Raw genomic sequence first — 14,079 nt, 5'->3', positions numbered from 1 at the left:
AGGACAGAACCAGCAGGGGCCCTGTGGGATTCTCCATAGATATTTGCCTCTCCAGCTGCACCTCCCATTTCTCCTCACCTGCCTCATTCTGTAGCAACAGAACGACTTTCTCTTTGGTGCAGCCCAGGCCCCCTGAGTGTGCTCCTGCAGTGCCCCCCACCCTGCACGCCTTTCCCTCCTTGCTCTGGGCCCGTCTGATTCTCCCCGTGTCGGGCTGGAACTCATGTCCGTGCACTGCTTCCTGCCTGCCTCCTCCGAGGCGCTCAAAGTCACTCAGCAGCTTCTGCTCTGCCTTAGAGTCCTTTGTGTCCACAGCTTAACCCACTCTCACTCCCCAACCTTGACCTGCGGCCTTCTGGAGGGGAGGGGTCATGACCTGCTCCTCTGAGTGGTCCCTCCTGTGGCCAGCACCTGGTACATGGTGACTGGATGGATGAGGGAGGGAAGGAATGAATGAGAATTGCGTGTCCCCAGAGCAATCAGGACAAGATTGGATTTCATTGGGCTCAGTAACTTCCTAGGAATGCCTCTTTTGCTTGAAGCAAGATGCACCGGTGTTCTGTGCACACCTAGCTGTCCAGGGGAATGCTGGGGCTCTCGGCTAAGGCTGTGGTGAAGGCCAGAGGTCCTTTCTTCCAGCCAGAGGTGACTCCAGGCCTCTGAAGCACAAACTTTACCTCTGCTGCCCGGACACAAATGGGGTAGTTGGACTGTCCCCGGACACTTTGAGGCCGAGCGAGGTTTTCTCAGTGTGAGGCCCCTTTATTCTCGGCGGAGGTACCTGTGGCATTTCCTGCTCAAAGCCTGCAGCTTGCCGGCGCTGGCCCGCACGGGGGTGTTCATGGGGCAGGTGGGAGGATTTGACATGGCTGGTTGGGGCCCCTCCTCAGAGCCAGTTAGGGCAGAGTCTGTCATCCCTGTGGAGGGGGGAGGCAACCAGGTGTGTGTCCAGCTCAGCACTGGCCCTGGGCTTAGACCAGGGTATGACTCTGGGCTCTGTGACCCATGAGCTGTGTGCCCTTGGGCCCCTCAATGATCTAAGATGAGACTTAGTTTCCTTTTTATGAAAAATCTGAATTAAAACCCACTCCAAAGTCACTGTGAGCATCCATCTGAGAGCACAAATCCAACCTTGGCACGTGTAGGTTGTTTGCACGTTGAACACACACACCAAAGTCGAGGGCAAATGATGACCACATGTATGGTGGTCAGTATCCATCAGCGTTCCCCAAATGCTGGGGGAGGACAGAGGGGGCCTCTCCTTGGACTGGGTCTGAAAAGGGGTTTTGCAGGTAGAGAAGGAAAGGCAGGAATTCCAGGCCCCGGAAGGCCGTGCTAGAGATGGAGGTGTGAAAATGCGCGGCCCCAAGGAGAGGACAGGGAGGGTGAGTGGCCAGGGCGTGGGTGGGCAGTGAGTTCGGCCAGATCCCGCAGGCTGAGTGCCTGGAGCTTCCCCCAGGGCAGCAGGGGTCATCAGCTCTGTGATTTGGGGGGCTCGCTGGCCTGCTTGCCCCCTCTGCAGACGGCAGCTTGCAGGTGGGCGGGGCGGGGGGCGCAGTGTCTCGGTTCTGTTCGGAGTCACCCGGATCCCGGCCTGCCCAGGCGGTTGGAATGCAGCTGGCGAGGGCGTGGGTGTGCTGGGTGGGGCCTCTGGCCGGCGCGCCTGGGAAGTGGGGCCGTTTGTTGCTGAACCGAGCCCAGCTCCGGAGGCGGTCCGGCCTGGAGGGCAGATTGTAGAGCCAGACGGGTTCATCCAGACCTGGGCAGACACCCTTGTCCTGGTGGTGATGACCTCAGCGACGCCGACCACAGGGAAGCAGACAGACAGAACACAGCACTCACCCAGGCCACCGACAGTTCTGAAGCCCAGATGCATTAAGTGCCGGCAGCCAGTCACAGCAGTGGACAAGACCGGCTGGGTCCCTGTCCTCAGGGAGCTTGGAATCCAGCCCAGGTGATGAATTTTAAATGAATAACTCCAGGCCAATAATGTGGCCTTGAGCAATTTCCGTCAGCTCTCCAAGCCTCCTTTATTGCTCCTGTAAATGGTCACGGGGCACAGAGTGATTGTGAGCACTAAGTGGGGAGATACAGGTGAGAGGTCACACCATGTGGGTTCTGAACCCCCAAATTTAGCTCAGCCCTTGCCTTCTCTCCCCCAGCACCCTGAACTTCTCCCAAGGGATACTGATACTTTTCCTTAAATAATTGAGAGGCTTGTTAGATGTTCCCGTCTACCGAGAGCAAGCTGTTTCCTTAGCTGCTAGCAGAGGACCGAGGGGATAAAGGATGCCCAGCTCCTGCTTGTGGTTAACGAATGAAGGACAGGGGTGGTCATCGCTCTCAGCAGGATGTAAACTGCTCCCGAGTCTATCCAGCGCTGTCTCTCCTGGTCCCCCATTTACTGGGCTGAAGCACACTGGGATGCAGGGACAGCAAAGAGGCCTCTTAGAGCCACAGTGTATGGCAATGGCTGCCTGGAGCACAGGGTTAAAGAGGATTCTGGGTCTGGAGAGAGAGTGCGGGGATGGACTGGCAATGTCTGCCACAGGCATGGGTGGAGGCGCATGGGCTCTATTAGAAGAGGCTGGCTCAGCACCTCATCACCCAGGAGACCATTTATAAGGAGTACCAGCACCACTGCGTTCTCTGCCCCCCGCAACCACCACCAGCACCAACACCCAACAAAGCGCATCTGTTCCTTTTCCCTGAGATAATCAGCATGATCTCACTGAGTTATTGCAATTCTAGCCAGAAGCAATCCATCTCCACATTTGAGTTAGTGCATGGGCTACCCCGTCCCCTCCCCAGGCTCCCTTGGCTTGGGGGGCCCCAGGTCTGTGCACTTTTCTCTTTGGACCAGGCTTTTATCAGTCAGTAAAGGGCTCAAGAGCACAGCCAGCTGTGTGGCCTCGAGCGGACTGCATCATCTCTTCCACCCCTCAGTTTCCTCATCTATAACCCGGTGCTGATGATGCGTCTTCCCCGGGGCTTGTTGGGAGCCTCCCCTGAGGTCAATTCCGCTTAGCTGTGGGCCGGCTCCTGGAAGGATTTAATAATGGCTTATTGTTGCTGCTGCTTTTATTCTCTGGCTCTGCCTTCTCTCTGGGAGAGGCTGAGTTCTGGTAGAATGCTCAGAACAAGCAGGGAGGGTTATAGAATTCCTAGATGACCGAGCTCAGAAATAATAGAAACACGAAACTTGCAAAGACCCCCCCCCCCCCCCCCGAGGTGGCCAGTTGACACTTTCTTTCTGAGATCATGAAAGGGGAGACAGTTTTTAAACTAATACACGTCTAAGGGTTAATCGAGATAATTAGCATCATTTTGGGACTGTGGACACAGCATCATTAGCGGTCAGAGGTTCTGGAGGAGCACTGGGTGGTTGGCCAGGGAGGTCAGCTCTCCCCTGGGGCACTGGGCACCTTGAAGTCCAGAGACAGGAAGGGACATACCCCAGGGGACCCGGGATCCAGCTTCCTGCCCCTGGATCTAGCTGCCTGGCATCTCAAGACCCCGTCACCAGGTGCTGAGTGATGTGTTGTCCCCAGTGGGCTCACTCGCTCTGTGAAACGGCTTCCCTCCAGGGGCCAGGCCCATGGGGGACCTGATTGGGTTCCATCAAAGGGTAACTGATGCCCTTCACTGGGAGGAGACACACAGTGTGGCAGGAGAACCTCTTTCTTGGCTGTTTTCATTGTGAAACAGGCGCCGACAAGAATAAAGAGAAGGATGGATCCCTCAGGTGGTGCTGTGTGCCGGGGAGTCAGCTGGGAGCCTGGGGGTCGCCTTCCGCGCGTGGCTGTGGGATTTGGCTTCATGAGCTCCAGCTTCATCACATGCTGGCAGGGATGTGGTCCTTACCTGGCCTCCCTCAGAGGCCGTGTGAGTAACAATGAAACCCACTAATGCATATGAAAATGCCAAGCCAACTGTAAAGTGCTCTGCAAACTGTAGAGTGCCATGTGAAGCCAACACCCGGTTCTTACTTTAGCTTCCAAGTGTGAGGACTCTCATTTTGGCCTCTAGCTTTTAGAGAACAGCCCGGGGAGAATATCACCCTAGGTCCTGTTGAGCGGGGAGGTGGGGTCTCCTTGCTGCTCCCTTCTGAGCAGCAATGAACCGCTAGCTTTCTCCCGGCAGGAATGCCCTTCCATTTGGTATCACGCAGCTTTAGGAGGAGACCTGTTAAACTAGCGCTCTCAATTATGGCCTTTTCATTGAATAATAACTCAATTAAAGGTGCATTTTTTATTAAACATCACTGATACCTTTATTGGTATTATTAGAGTAACCGGCATAATAAGGAGGACCAATTATTTAAGTGCTCATTAAAAAAAAAAACCCCCCAAACACCATCTAATAGCAGAAGACGAGCAACATTTCATTGCAGGAGTCCAGTAGCATGTTGGTGCCCAAGCGTCACAATAAAAAATGATGTTTTCTCAACGTTTGCAAGTTTCTACTTCCCTGGAACCTCTAGTGCATTAGGCAGGCTGTATTAAAATTCCTCCAGGGTTTTATTACTGCCAGAGTCACACAGAAAGGCATCCTTGAAACATCCACAGCCAGATACACGGATGGATAATAAAAAACCGAGTCATATAAAGCCCATCGGCAACGTCTGCACAGTGACGTGTGCTTTTATCCGGTGTGTCCACATGCAGGATCTCATGTGGTCCCCCCAGCCCTCCTGGGTGGCAGGAATATTATTCCCATTCTGCTGATGAGGAAATCGGGGCTCGGAGAGGTTAAGTGACTTGATCGACTTCACTTTGCTGGGAATGTCAAAGCAGAGTTGTGAACCCTCCCCACCATCCTGGGATCTTGTAACCCAAGGATCACAGGGAATCTTCTGCATTTGAGAAAAACATGAGAGGCTCCCTTTGGAGCCAGTAGGCAAAGGAGATCCAGTGTGGGTTTCTGCCAGCTGATACTAAGCGTCTGAGAAAGGAAGCAAGCAAGGAAAGACACGGGCCCACGTTCTGAGTCGCAAGCCTGATTTTGCGATCGAAGTGCACCTGACATTTCTAGCTCTGTAGGCCAGGTTTGAGGTTGCTGGGTCAGCGGCTTCAAAATAATCTAGGCATCAATGTATCCGTCAGAACCTTAGCAGCCGCAGTAGTGGTGTGGCGGGAAGTGGATCCTCTGCGGGCCACTGGCAAAGTTGTCCCCTCGCAGGCCTCCAGCTCACGTCTGGGCAGGTGGCCCTGAGCTCCAGGAGAAGGTGACGGGGAGGAAACCTCTGGTCCCAGGAAGGGGAGAGAGCCAGCCCTGAGTTGGAAGCAGCTCGCTCGCCGAGGGTCTTCCAACGCATTTAAAAACGAGCCTTCGGTGACTGCGCAAGGGGCGAGTTTAAAATATTTAGCGAATTTTTGAATAGAAAAATGTTCCGAGTGGCTCTTCAAAGACTTTCTGACATTGTTCGGTTCTTGAAAGTGAGCAGCCCCAAGTGCTCAAGGCTACTTTTAAGCAACAGATAACCGTGAAGTGGTAATATGGAAATGAACTTTTGTTTTTTTTTTAAAGATGGGTGTGGGGAGTGAAAAGAGAGTTGTCTAGGGAGGGCCTTTGGGGGCTGAGAGATTTTTTAAAAATCAGAAGCTGTCAGATCCCGGGAAGACCGTCGCCCGCAATGAATCCTGCCTGCGCGCGGAGGGAAGTATGGGAAACAAAAAGAAAGGCCTTCCCCTGGCCTGACAAGTGGCCCTGAAATCTGACTTGATGGATACACATAGCCCTTCCCCACCTGAGGGTGAATTACGGACAGCTAACTTCCTCCCCAGGCTGGTCCAAGTTAGAGTTTTAGAAGTGTCTTTTTTTCCTTTTTTTCTAAAACAAGAAGTGGCAACACCTGAGCTCTTTAGAACAGGTAGCTACACGCTTCCTGGCGGCTGCCATTTTGAGATTTAAAAAAAAAAAATGTTTTAATCGGCCATTTCAGCTGCAGAGCAGTCTTCACTCCTGGCCTGCCTGGGAGTTCTTGCATTTTCTTCTGATATCTGCATTCCTCACTGGCCACAGAACTTTCTAGAAAATGCACAGTCGGCAGAACAAGGGACTAGAAGTGCTCTGGAGATACCCAAGGAAATGAAGAGGATGAAAAAAACAGATTGGGGGAAGGGAGGTGGTCTGACCATCCGACTTAAAAACATGAGGAACCAGAACAGCTGTGTGCCATAAATCCATTAATTAGAGTGGCTGAAGCTGAGGTGAAGGGTACAGAAACACTCTTTAATTGGAAGATCTATGACCTTGTGGGATGTGGCACTTCATTTGTGTTATTAGCTTGTGTCAGAAAAGGTTTTTTATTTATCATCTACTTATTTATTACTTATTTATTTTGGCTTGCTCCAGAAAAGGGTTTGAGGAGGAATCTGTGGCTTCTGGCCAGCCCTCCTGAGAGGGTGTCTGAGGTACAGAGTTCTGTTCCCCACGGACGTTACTAATAAGCTAGGACAGGAGACAGTGCCTCCAAAGAAGCTGGGGCTTTCTATGCCAGCTGAGTGGGGAGCAGGGGGGGAAGGCTGGGGTGTCGCTGTGGCCCCAGGGCTCCCATGGTGAGAAACAGGGCGCCCAGGGCCGTGGGAGCCCTCCCTGCCGTTTTCCGGGTGGGAAAGATTCTCAGGGGCTCCAGTGTGGGCAGCAGCATCACCCAGACATCCCTGGAGAAGGAAATTACCCAGATACCCTGGAGAAAGAAAATCGCCTCAGCTCTCCTTGATGGGTTTTTCAAAGCGAGGAGAGGCTGAACTTTAAAATTCTTTGTTTCTTTCTGTCCTTCCTCTACCCGCTGGACACCTCACCACCACGCACGCAGACAAAATAGGAGACGAGAATGAGAGGACCCCCCTGGAACACCAAATGCGTGAAGCCTGTCTTGGCTTCTGGTGGGGGGGTGTTCTGGCCCAGTTGCTTCTGTGTTCTGGAAGACTCTCTGCCCTGGCCCCCAGACACACAGCGCCTTTCTGTGACATCGCACACATGCATGGCCCCTTGGAAGGTGTCAAGTCTCGCCTGTACAGAACTCAGGGCATTTGGTATTTACTGCTAAGGGTGAGGCCCCCCCCAAAACATAATTCGTGGGTGGAAAATAAATCTCTGCCCAGGATTTCAGGAGTCCTTAAGTCTTCTGGGGAGAGGCTGGGATGGGGGGATTGCCCCCGCGTCCTCTCCCGTCGCCATACTGTGACTGGGTACGGAAATGCCGTTGCACGTTCGGCTTCTCCGGCGAGTTGGTGGCTACTGTCCTTTATCAGCGTTGAAATCTTCCAGGTACACCAAAGTGTGGAAAAAACAAAAGAGGTTTTTCAAGATCGAGGCTGTGATGCCTTCTTCCCTTTTCCTTCCCCAGCCAGTGGGCGAAGCTGATGGTGGAAGGCAGGGCCTGCCCACACCTGTCCCGTTTATGTAAAGCATGGGGAGAGGCTCAGACTGGAAGAGCAATGAGCGTCGCCCACAGCTGTAGGAGGGCGCCCCAAGACAGGTTCTGGATGAAACCTTCAGCCTCCATTTTGTGACTGCCCCGATGATGGACAGGGACCGTCACGTTTTGGCTCAGTGCCACCAGTGTCCACTAAGATGGTTTCTGATGTCACCAGAGCCACTCTGTAACAAATCCACACTTGTGGCTGTTCATCCTGACCGCCCTGTCACGTGTGACGTTCTTTCCTTCAGTTAGTATTCTGGCAAAGGGCTTCATGAAGCCCAGTGGCCCCCTGCCCTGCGCCTCCCCCGGGGTCTCCCCATATTCCACACATGGTTAGGGGTGTGTGTGTGCGGCCATGGTGGCCCGGAGGGGGGCAGCTCTCACACAGTAGTCATCTTCGTAACATGCTAAATGCCCTCTGCTCCTACATATCCATGTTCAAATTTGACAGTCCTTTCTGCATAGATGCTGGTGTATGAAACCCTAGAATTTCCTATAACCAAAATCCCAAATGATGCTGAGGTATCAGCCATTTCTCTTAAAAAAAAAAAAGTCTGCTAGGCGATTCGGTTTGACTCGTGTTTTTTAGAACTTCCTTGGATCAAATGTTGCCCATTAGTGGTTCTCAAGGGGAGGGGGAGGGGCAGTCGTGTGTCGTCGTCGTCATCCGGCCGGGGCGGAGTGGGGGCGGGGGGGGGGGGAGGAGTAGGAGGGGACCGGGACAGGACATCTGGCAACGCCTGAGAGATTTTTGGTTCTCAGGACTGGGAGGGAGTGACGCTAGCTTCTAGTGGGTAGGGGCCAGAAATGCTGCTGAACATCCTATGATGCACAGGGCGCCACCCCCACCCCCAAGAATTATCTGGGTCTAAATGTCAGTGGTGCCTTGGTTGACAAACCTTGGTTTAGAGGGTTGCGGGTGTCCCAGCTGTCCTATTGTTGGAGTCAGGCATTCTCACAAACGCGATCGCATTTGGCCTCTAATATAACGGGGATAGGAACCCCTTTTCTTTAGGGGAGCAAACCGAGGCCTCCGGAGTTGGAGCAACGTGCTGAGGGTGTGTGGCTGATCTGGGCGTTGCTGGGGCCGCCTGCCCACAGAGCTGGCTTCTTCGGCCCTCCAGCCCCGTGGAGTCGCTGCCGGAGGGTCTGCCGCGTCGCAGGCGTGGGCCTGCTCGGAAGTGGCCCCGCAGCCGCCTTTCAGAACCCTGGATCCTGGGATGCGCTCCCGGCCCGCCCGCCTCCAGGTCAGTGGCCCCGCGGTGCGTGCGCCCTGTCCGCTTCTCACGCTCTCTCTGCCTTTCTGTCCGTGTGTCTCCCCAGGTAAAGATGAGCCTTCCAGCTACATTTGCACAACATGCAAGCAGCCGTTCAACAGCGCGTGGTTCCTGCTGCAGCACGCGCAGAACACGCACGGCTTCCGCATCTACCTGGAGCCCGGGCCGGCCAGCAGCTCGCTCACGCCGCGGCTCACCATCCCGCCGCCGCTCGGGCCCGAGGCCGTGGCCCAGTCCCCGCTCATGAATTTCCTGGGCGACAGCAACCCCTTCAACCTGCTGCGCATGACGGGCCCCATCCTGCGGGACCACCCGGGCTTCGGCGAGGGCCGCCTGCCTGGCACGCCGCCCCTCTTCAGCCCGCCGCCGCGCCACCACCTGGACCCGCACCGCCTCAGTGCCGAGGAGATGGGGCTCGTCGCCCAGCACCCCAGTGCCTTTGACCGAGTCATGCGCCTGAACCCCATGGCCATCGACTCACCCGCCATGGACTTCTCGCGGCGGCTCCGCGAGCTGGCGGGCAACAGCTCCACGCCGCCGCCCGTGTCGCCGGGCCGCGGGAACCCTATGCACCGGCTCCTGAACCCCTTCCAGCCCAGCCCCAAGTCCCCGTTCCTGAGCACGCCGCCGCTGCCGCCCATGCCCCCCGGCAGCACGCCGCCGCCGCAGCCGCCCGCCAAGAGCAAGTCGTGCGAGTTCTGCGGCAAGACCTTCAAGTTCCAGAGCAATCTCATCGTGCACCGGCGCAGCCACACGGGCGAGAAGCCCTACAAGTGCCAGCTGTGCGACCACGCGTGCTCGCAGGCGAGCAAGCTCAAGCGCCACATGAAGACGCACATGCACAAGGCCGGCTCGCTGGCCGGCCGCTCGGACGACGGCCTCTCGGCCGCCAGCTCCCCGGAGCCCGGCACCAGCGAGCTGGCCGGCGAGGGCCTCAAGGCGGCCGACGGCGACTTCCGCCACCACGAGAGCGACCCGTCGCTGGGCCACGAGCCCGAGGAGGAGGACGAGGAGGAGGAGGAGGAGGAAGAGGAGCTGCTGCTGGAGAACGAGAGCCGGCCCGAGTCGAGCTTCAGCATGGACTCGGAGCTCAGCCGCAACCGCGAGAACGGCGGCGGCGGGGTGCCCGGGGTCCCGGGCGCGGGCGGCGTGGGCGGCGCGGCCAAGGCGCTGGCCGACGAGAAGGCGCTGGTGCTGGGCAAGGTGATGGAGAACGTGGGCCTGGGCGCGCTGCCGCAGTACGGCGAGCTGCTGGCCGACAAGCAGAAGCGCGGCGCCTTCCTGAAGCGCGCGGCGGGCGGCGGCGACGCGGGCGACGACGACGACGCGGGCGGCTGCGGGGACGCGGGCCCGGGGGGCGCGGTCAACGGGCGCGGCGGGGGCTTCGCGCCGGGCGCCGAGCCCTTCCCGGGCCTCTTCCCGCGCAAGCCGGCGCCGCTGCCCAGCCCCGGGCTCAACAGCGCGGCCAAGCGCATCAAGGTGGAGAAGGACCTGGAGCTGCCGCCCGCCGCGCTCATCCCGTCCGAGAACGTGTACTCGCAGTGGCTCGTGGGCTACGCGGCGTCGCGGCACTTCATGAAGGACCCCTTCCTGGGCTTCACGGACGCGCGCCAGTCGCCCTTCGCCACGTCGTCCGAGCACTCGTCCGAGAACGGCAGCCTGCGCTTCTCCACGCCGCCCGGGGACCTGCTGGACGGCGGCCTGTCGGGGCGCAGCGGCACGGCCAGTGGCGGCAGCACGCCGCACCTGGGCGGCCCGGGCCCCGGGCGGCCGAGCTCCAAGGAGGGCCGCCGCAGCGACACGTGCGAGTACTGCGGCAAGGTGTTCAAGAACTGTAGCAACCTGACGGTGCACCGGCGGAGCCACACCGGCGAGCGGCCTTACAAGTGCGAGCTGTGCAACTACGCGTGCGCGCAGAGCAGCAAGCTCACGCGCCACATGAAGACGCACGGGCAGATCGGCAAGGAGGTGTACCGCTGCGACATCTGCCAGATGCCCTTCAGCGTCTACAGCACCCTGGAGAAACACATGAAAAAGTGGCACGGCGAGCACTTGCTGACTAACGACGTCAAAATCGAGCAGGCTGAGCGGAGCTAAGCGCGCGCCCGCGTGCGTGCGCGGGCCCGGGCACCCCGCACCTGTACAGTGGAACCGTTGCCAACCGAGAGAATGCTGACCTGACGCTTGCCTCCGTGTCACCGCCACTTAGCACCCCGCGTGTCCCCGGGGCCCAGGGGAGGCAGCACTCCAACCTAACCTGTGTCTGCGAAGTCCTATGGAAACCCGAGGGTTGATTAAGGCAGTAAAAATTGTGGAGCCTTTTAACTGTGCAATAATTTCTGTATTTATTGGGTTTTGTAATTTTTTTGGCATGTGCAGGTACTTTTTATTATTATTCTTTCTGTTTAAATTCCTTTAAAAGATTTTGTTGGGTATCCATCCCTTCTTCAGTTTTTTTTTTTTTTTTTAAACCCAGTAGTAGCCTGAGCAATGACTCCCGAGCAATGTAGAGGGCAGCATATCTTTTAAATTATAATTTGGGGGGGAGGGCGCTGCTTTATTGAAATTTAAGCTAAGCATGTGTAATTTCTTGTGAAGAAGCCAACACTTAAATGACTTTTAAAGTTGTTTACTTTTTTATTCCTTCTTTTTTGTTTGGTCCTGAAATAAAAAGTGGCATGCATGGTTTTTTTGGGGGGGTAAGGGTGGGTGTACAGCGGATAACAATCTTTAAAGTTGTAGCACTTTGTTTCAGAATTGGAATGGAGGTGTAGCACTGACCATATCCTGAGTAACAGAGGCCTTTTCTGTGTTGACTTCAACCTTTACATTATATGAGGAAACTCTCAGTGGTGGGGGAGAGGCCCCCCAAAAACTCAGCACTGCCAGAGAAACAGGAGTTTTTGAGGGCTGCCCCTGGACATGGCCCGAGAGCATTCTAAAATTGTGCATTCCTAGCAGGTACTGTCCTTTTCTTGGAATGTTGCTGTGCCCTGGGATGCCATCTTTGTGATTTGCTGTAGATGAGGCTAAATACAGTGGGCTGAGGGTACTTTTTTGGGGGTAGATGGTGATGGCCTGCAGTGACACAGAAAGGAAGAAACCAGCGGGGTTCTTTAGGCTTCTTCTGGCTTGGCAGCTTCTCTCTCTCTCTTCATCACCCCCACCACAGAAATCCCCAGTCATATGTTGCTACAAGTGATACATATGATAGCTGATCATGTCTCAAGCAGGCAAGTGCCCTGATGGAGAATCAAGGGAAGTGAGTGGTCTCTCATTTAATGCACACTGATGACATTGTACGGACCGGGGCGGGGGTGAGGGAGGGGGTGGGAAGCTTGCAAATTTCTGTTCCCTTTTACTGGAAAAGCAGGGGGGACGAGTTCCATCTGAGGGTGCCCAGAGCTACTTCCCAATTTTTTTTCTATCCCATTAGGTTGGAAGGTACTAAACATTGGACTGTTAAGATTAGACATTTGAATTCTGTTGACCCGCACTTTAAAGCTTTTGTTTGCATTTAAATTAAATGGCTTCTAAACAAGAAATTGCAGCATATTCTTCTCTTTGGCCCAGAGGTGGGTTAAACTGTAAGGGACGGCTGAGATTGAGTGTCAGTGTTGCTAAGCGTGGCATTCACAATACTGGCACTATAAAGAGCAAAAGAAAATAATAATTTATTGGACAGTTTTTCTACTGCCATTCAATTTGATGTGAGTGCCTTGAAAACTGATCTTCCTATTTGAGTCTCTTGAGACAAATGCAAAACTTTTTTTTTTGACACGAAAAGACTTTTTTAAAAAGTAAAACAAGAAAAGTACATTCTTTAGCAACAAACAAAGCCACATTTACTTTAAATAAATTTTAAAAAATTCTGGTTGAAGATAGAGGACATGAAAATGCCATAAGACCCAATCAAATGAAGAAATAAACCCAGCACAACCGTGGACATCCATTAGCTGAATTATCCTCAGCCCCTTTTGTCTGGGACAACGCTGCTTAGATATGGAGTGGAGGCAATTTACTGCTGAATGAAACTCAAGTGACACAAGTTACAAGTTGATATTGTTGAATGAAAAACAAAACAATTCAGGAACAACGGCTAATTTTTTCTAAAATTAAATTTAGTGCACTCTGTCTTAAAAATACGTTTACAGTATTGGATACATACAAGGGTTAAAAAAATTGTGTGTATGTGTGTTGGAGCGATCATTTTTTTTTCAAAGTTTGCTTAATAGGTTATAAAAAAAAATGCCACAGTGGCTGCGTGTATATTGTTTTCTTTTGGTGATGGGGTTTTAGTATATATTATATATATTAAAATTTCTTGATTACTGTAAAAGTGGACCAGTATTTGTAATAATCGAGAATGCCTGGGCATTTTACAAAACAAGAAAAAAAACCTTTTCTTTTTGAAAATGTTGCAGTAAAATTTAAATGGTGGGTCTATAAATTTGTTCTTGTCACAGTAACTGTAAAGTCGGAGTTTTAGTAAATTTTTTTCTGCCTTGGGTGTTGAATTTTTATTTCAAAAAAAATGTATAGAAACTTGTATTTGGGGATTCAAAGGGGATTGCTACACCATGTAGAAAAAGTATGTAGAAAAAAAGTGCTTAATATTGTTATTGCTTTGCAGAAAAAAAAAATCACATTTCTGACCTGTACTTATTTTTCTCTTCCCACCTCCCTCTGGAATGGATATATTGGTTGGTTCATATGATGTAGGCACTTGCTGTATTTTTACTGGAGCTTGTAATTTTTTAACTGTAAGCTTGTCCTTTTAAAGGGATTTAATGTACCTTTTTGTTAGTGAATTTGGAAATAAAAAGAAAAAAAAAACAAAAACAAACAGGCTGCCATAATATATTTTTTTAATTTGGCAGGATAAAATATTGCAAAAAAAAAATTTGTATGTTAAGTCCTATTGTACAGGAGAAAAAAAGGTTGTTTGACAACCTTTGAGGAAGAGAAACAAAAGGAAGTAGTTAAATGCTTTGGTTCACAAATCATTTTAGTTGTATATATTTTTGTCGGAATTGGCCTCTACAAAGGACCGTCGGAGGAGGGCTTCGCTTGGAATGCCCCGAACCTTGCATCAAGGCTCCCTGGTATGGCCCCAGCAGACCAGATGGGAAATTCTTTTATTCGTGTTGAGTGGAAGAATCTGTTTTTGTAAAGATGTCAGTAACGTTTCACAGAGTCCTCCCTGTCTCTAAGAGGCCATCTGTAAGATGTCAGGTGTAGAGGAGAGAGAGCCAGAGAGCCTCTTCCTCCTCTGCTGTCGCCACTGTGGCGGTCAACACTGCCACCGCTCCCACCCTTAAGAGCAGAGAGAAATGCAAACCGAGCTTTCTTTAGTCCTTGAGAAAACATTAA

The 14,079-nt window shown here is 53.1% G+C and overlaps 1 protein-coding gene across 4 annotated transcripts in view; it reads left to right on the top strand.

Moving 5' to 3' along the window:
• The window catches only part of BCL11B (BCL11 transcription factor B), a 93,608-nt gene extending 80,020 nt beyond the window's left edge, over positions 1–13,588 (top strand). For all 4 annotated transcript variants that reach the window (XM_046647499.1, XM_046647497.1, XM_046647498.1 and 1 more), the window contains one exon: positions 8,753–13,588. In XM_046647499.1, the coding sequence (XP_046503455.1) occupies positions 8,753–10,803 (2,051 nt within the window). In that variant the 3' untranslated portion in view covers positions 10,804–13,588. The remainder of the gene's footprint in view (positions 1–8,752) is intronic.
• Positions 13,589–14,079: the final 491 nt, after the last annotated feature.

This window comes from Equus quagga, chromosome 20 (assembly GCF_021613505.1).
Source record: "Equus quagga isolate Etosha38 chromosome 20, UCLA_HA_Equagga_1.0, whole genome shotgun sequence".
NCBI classification, from domain to species: Eukaryota; Metazoa; Chordata; class Mammalia; order Perissodactyla; family Equidae; genus Equus; species Equus quagga.
This window is presented reverse-complemented; position numbering and strand designations above follow the sequence as displayed.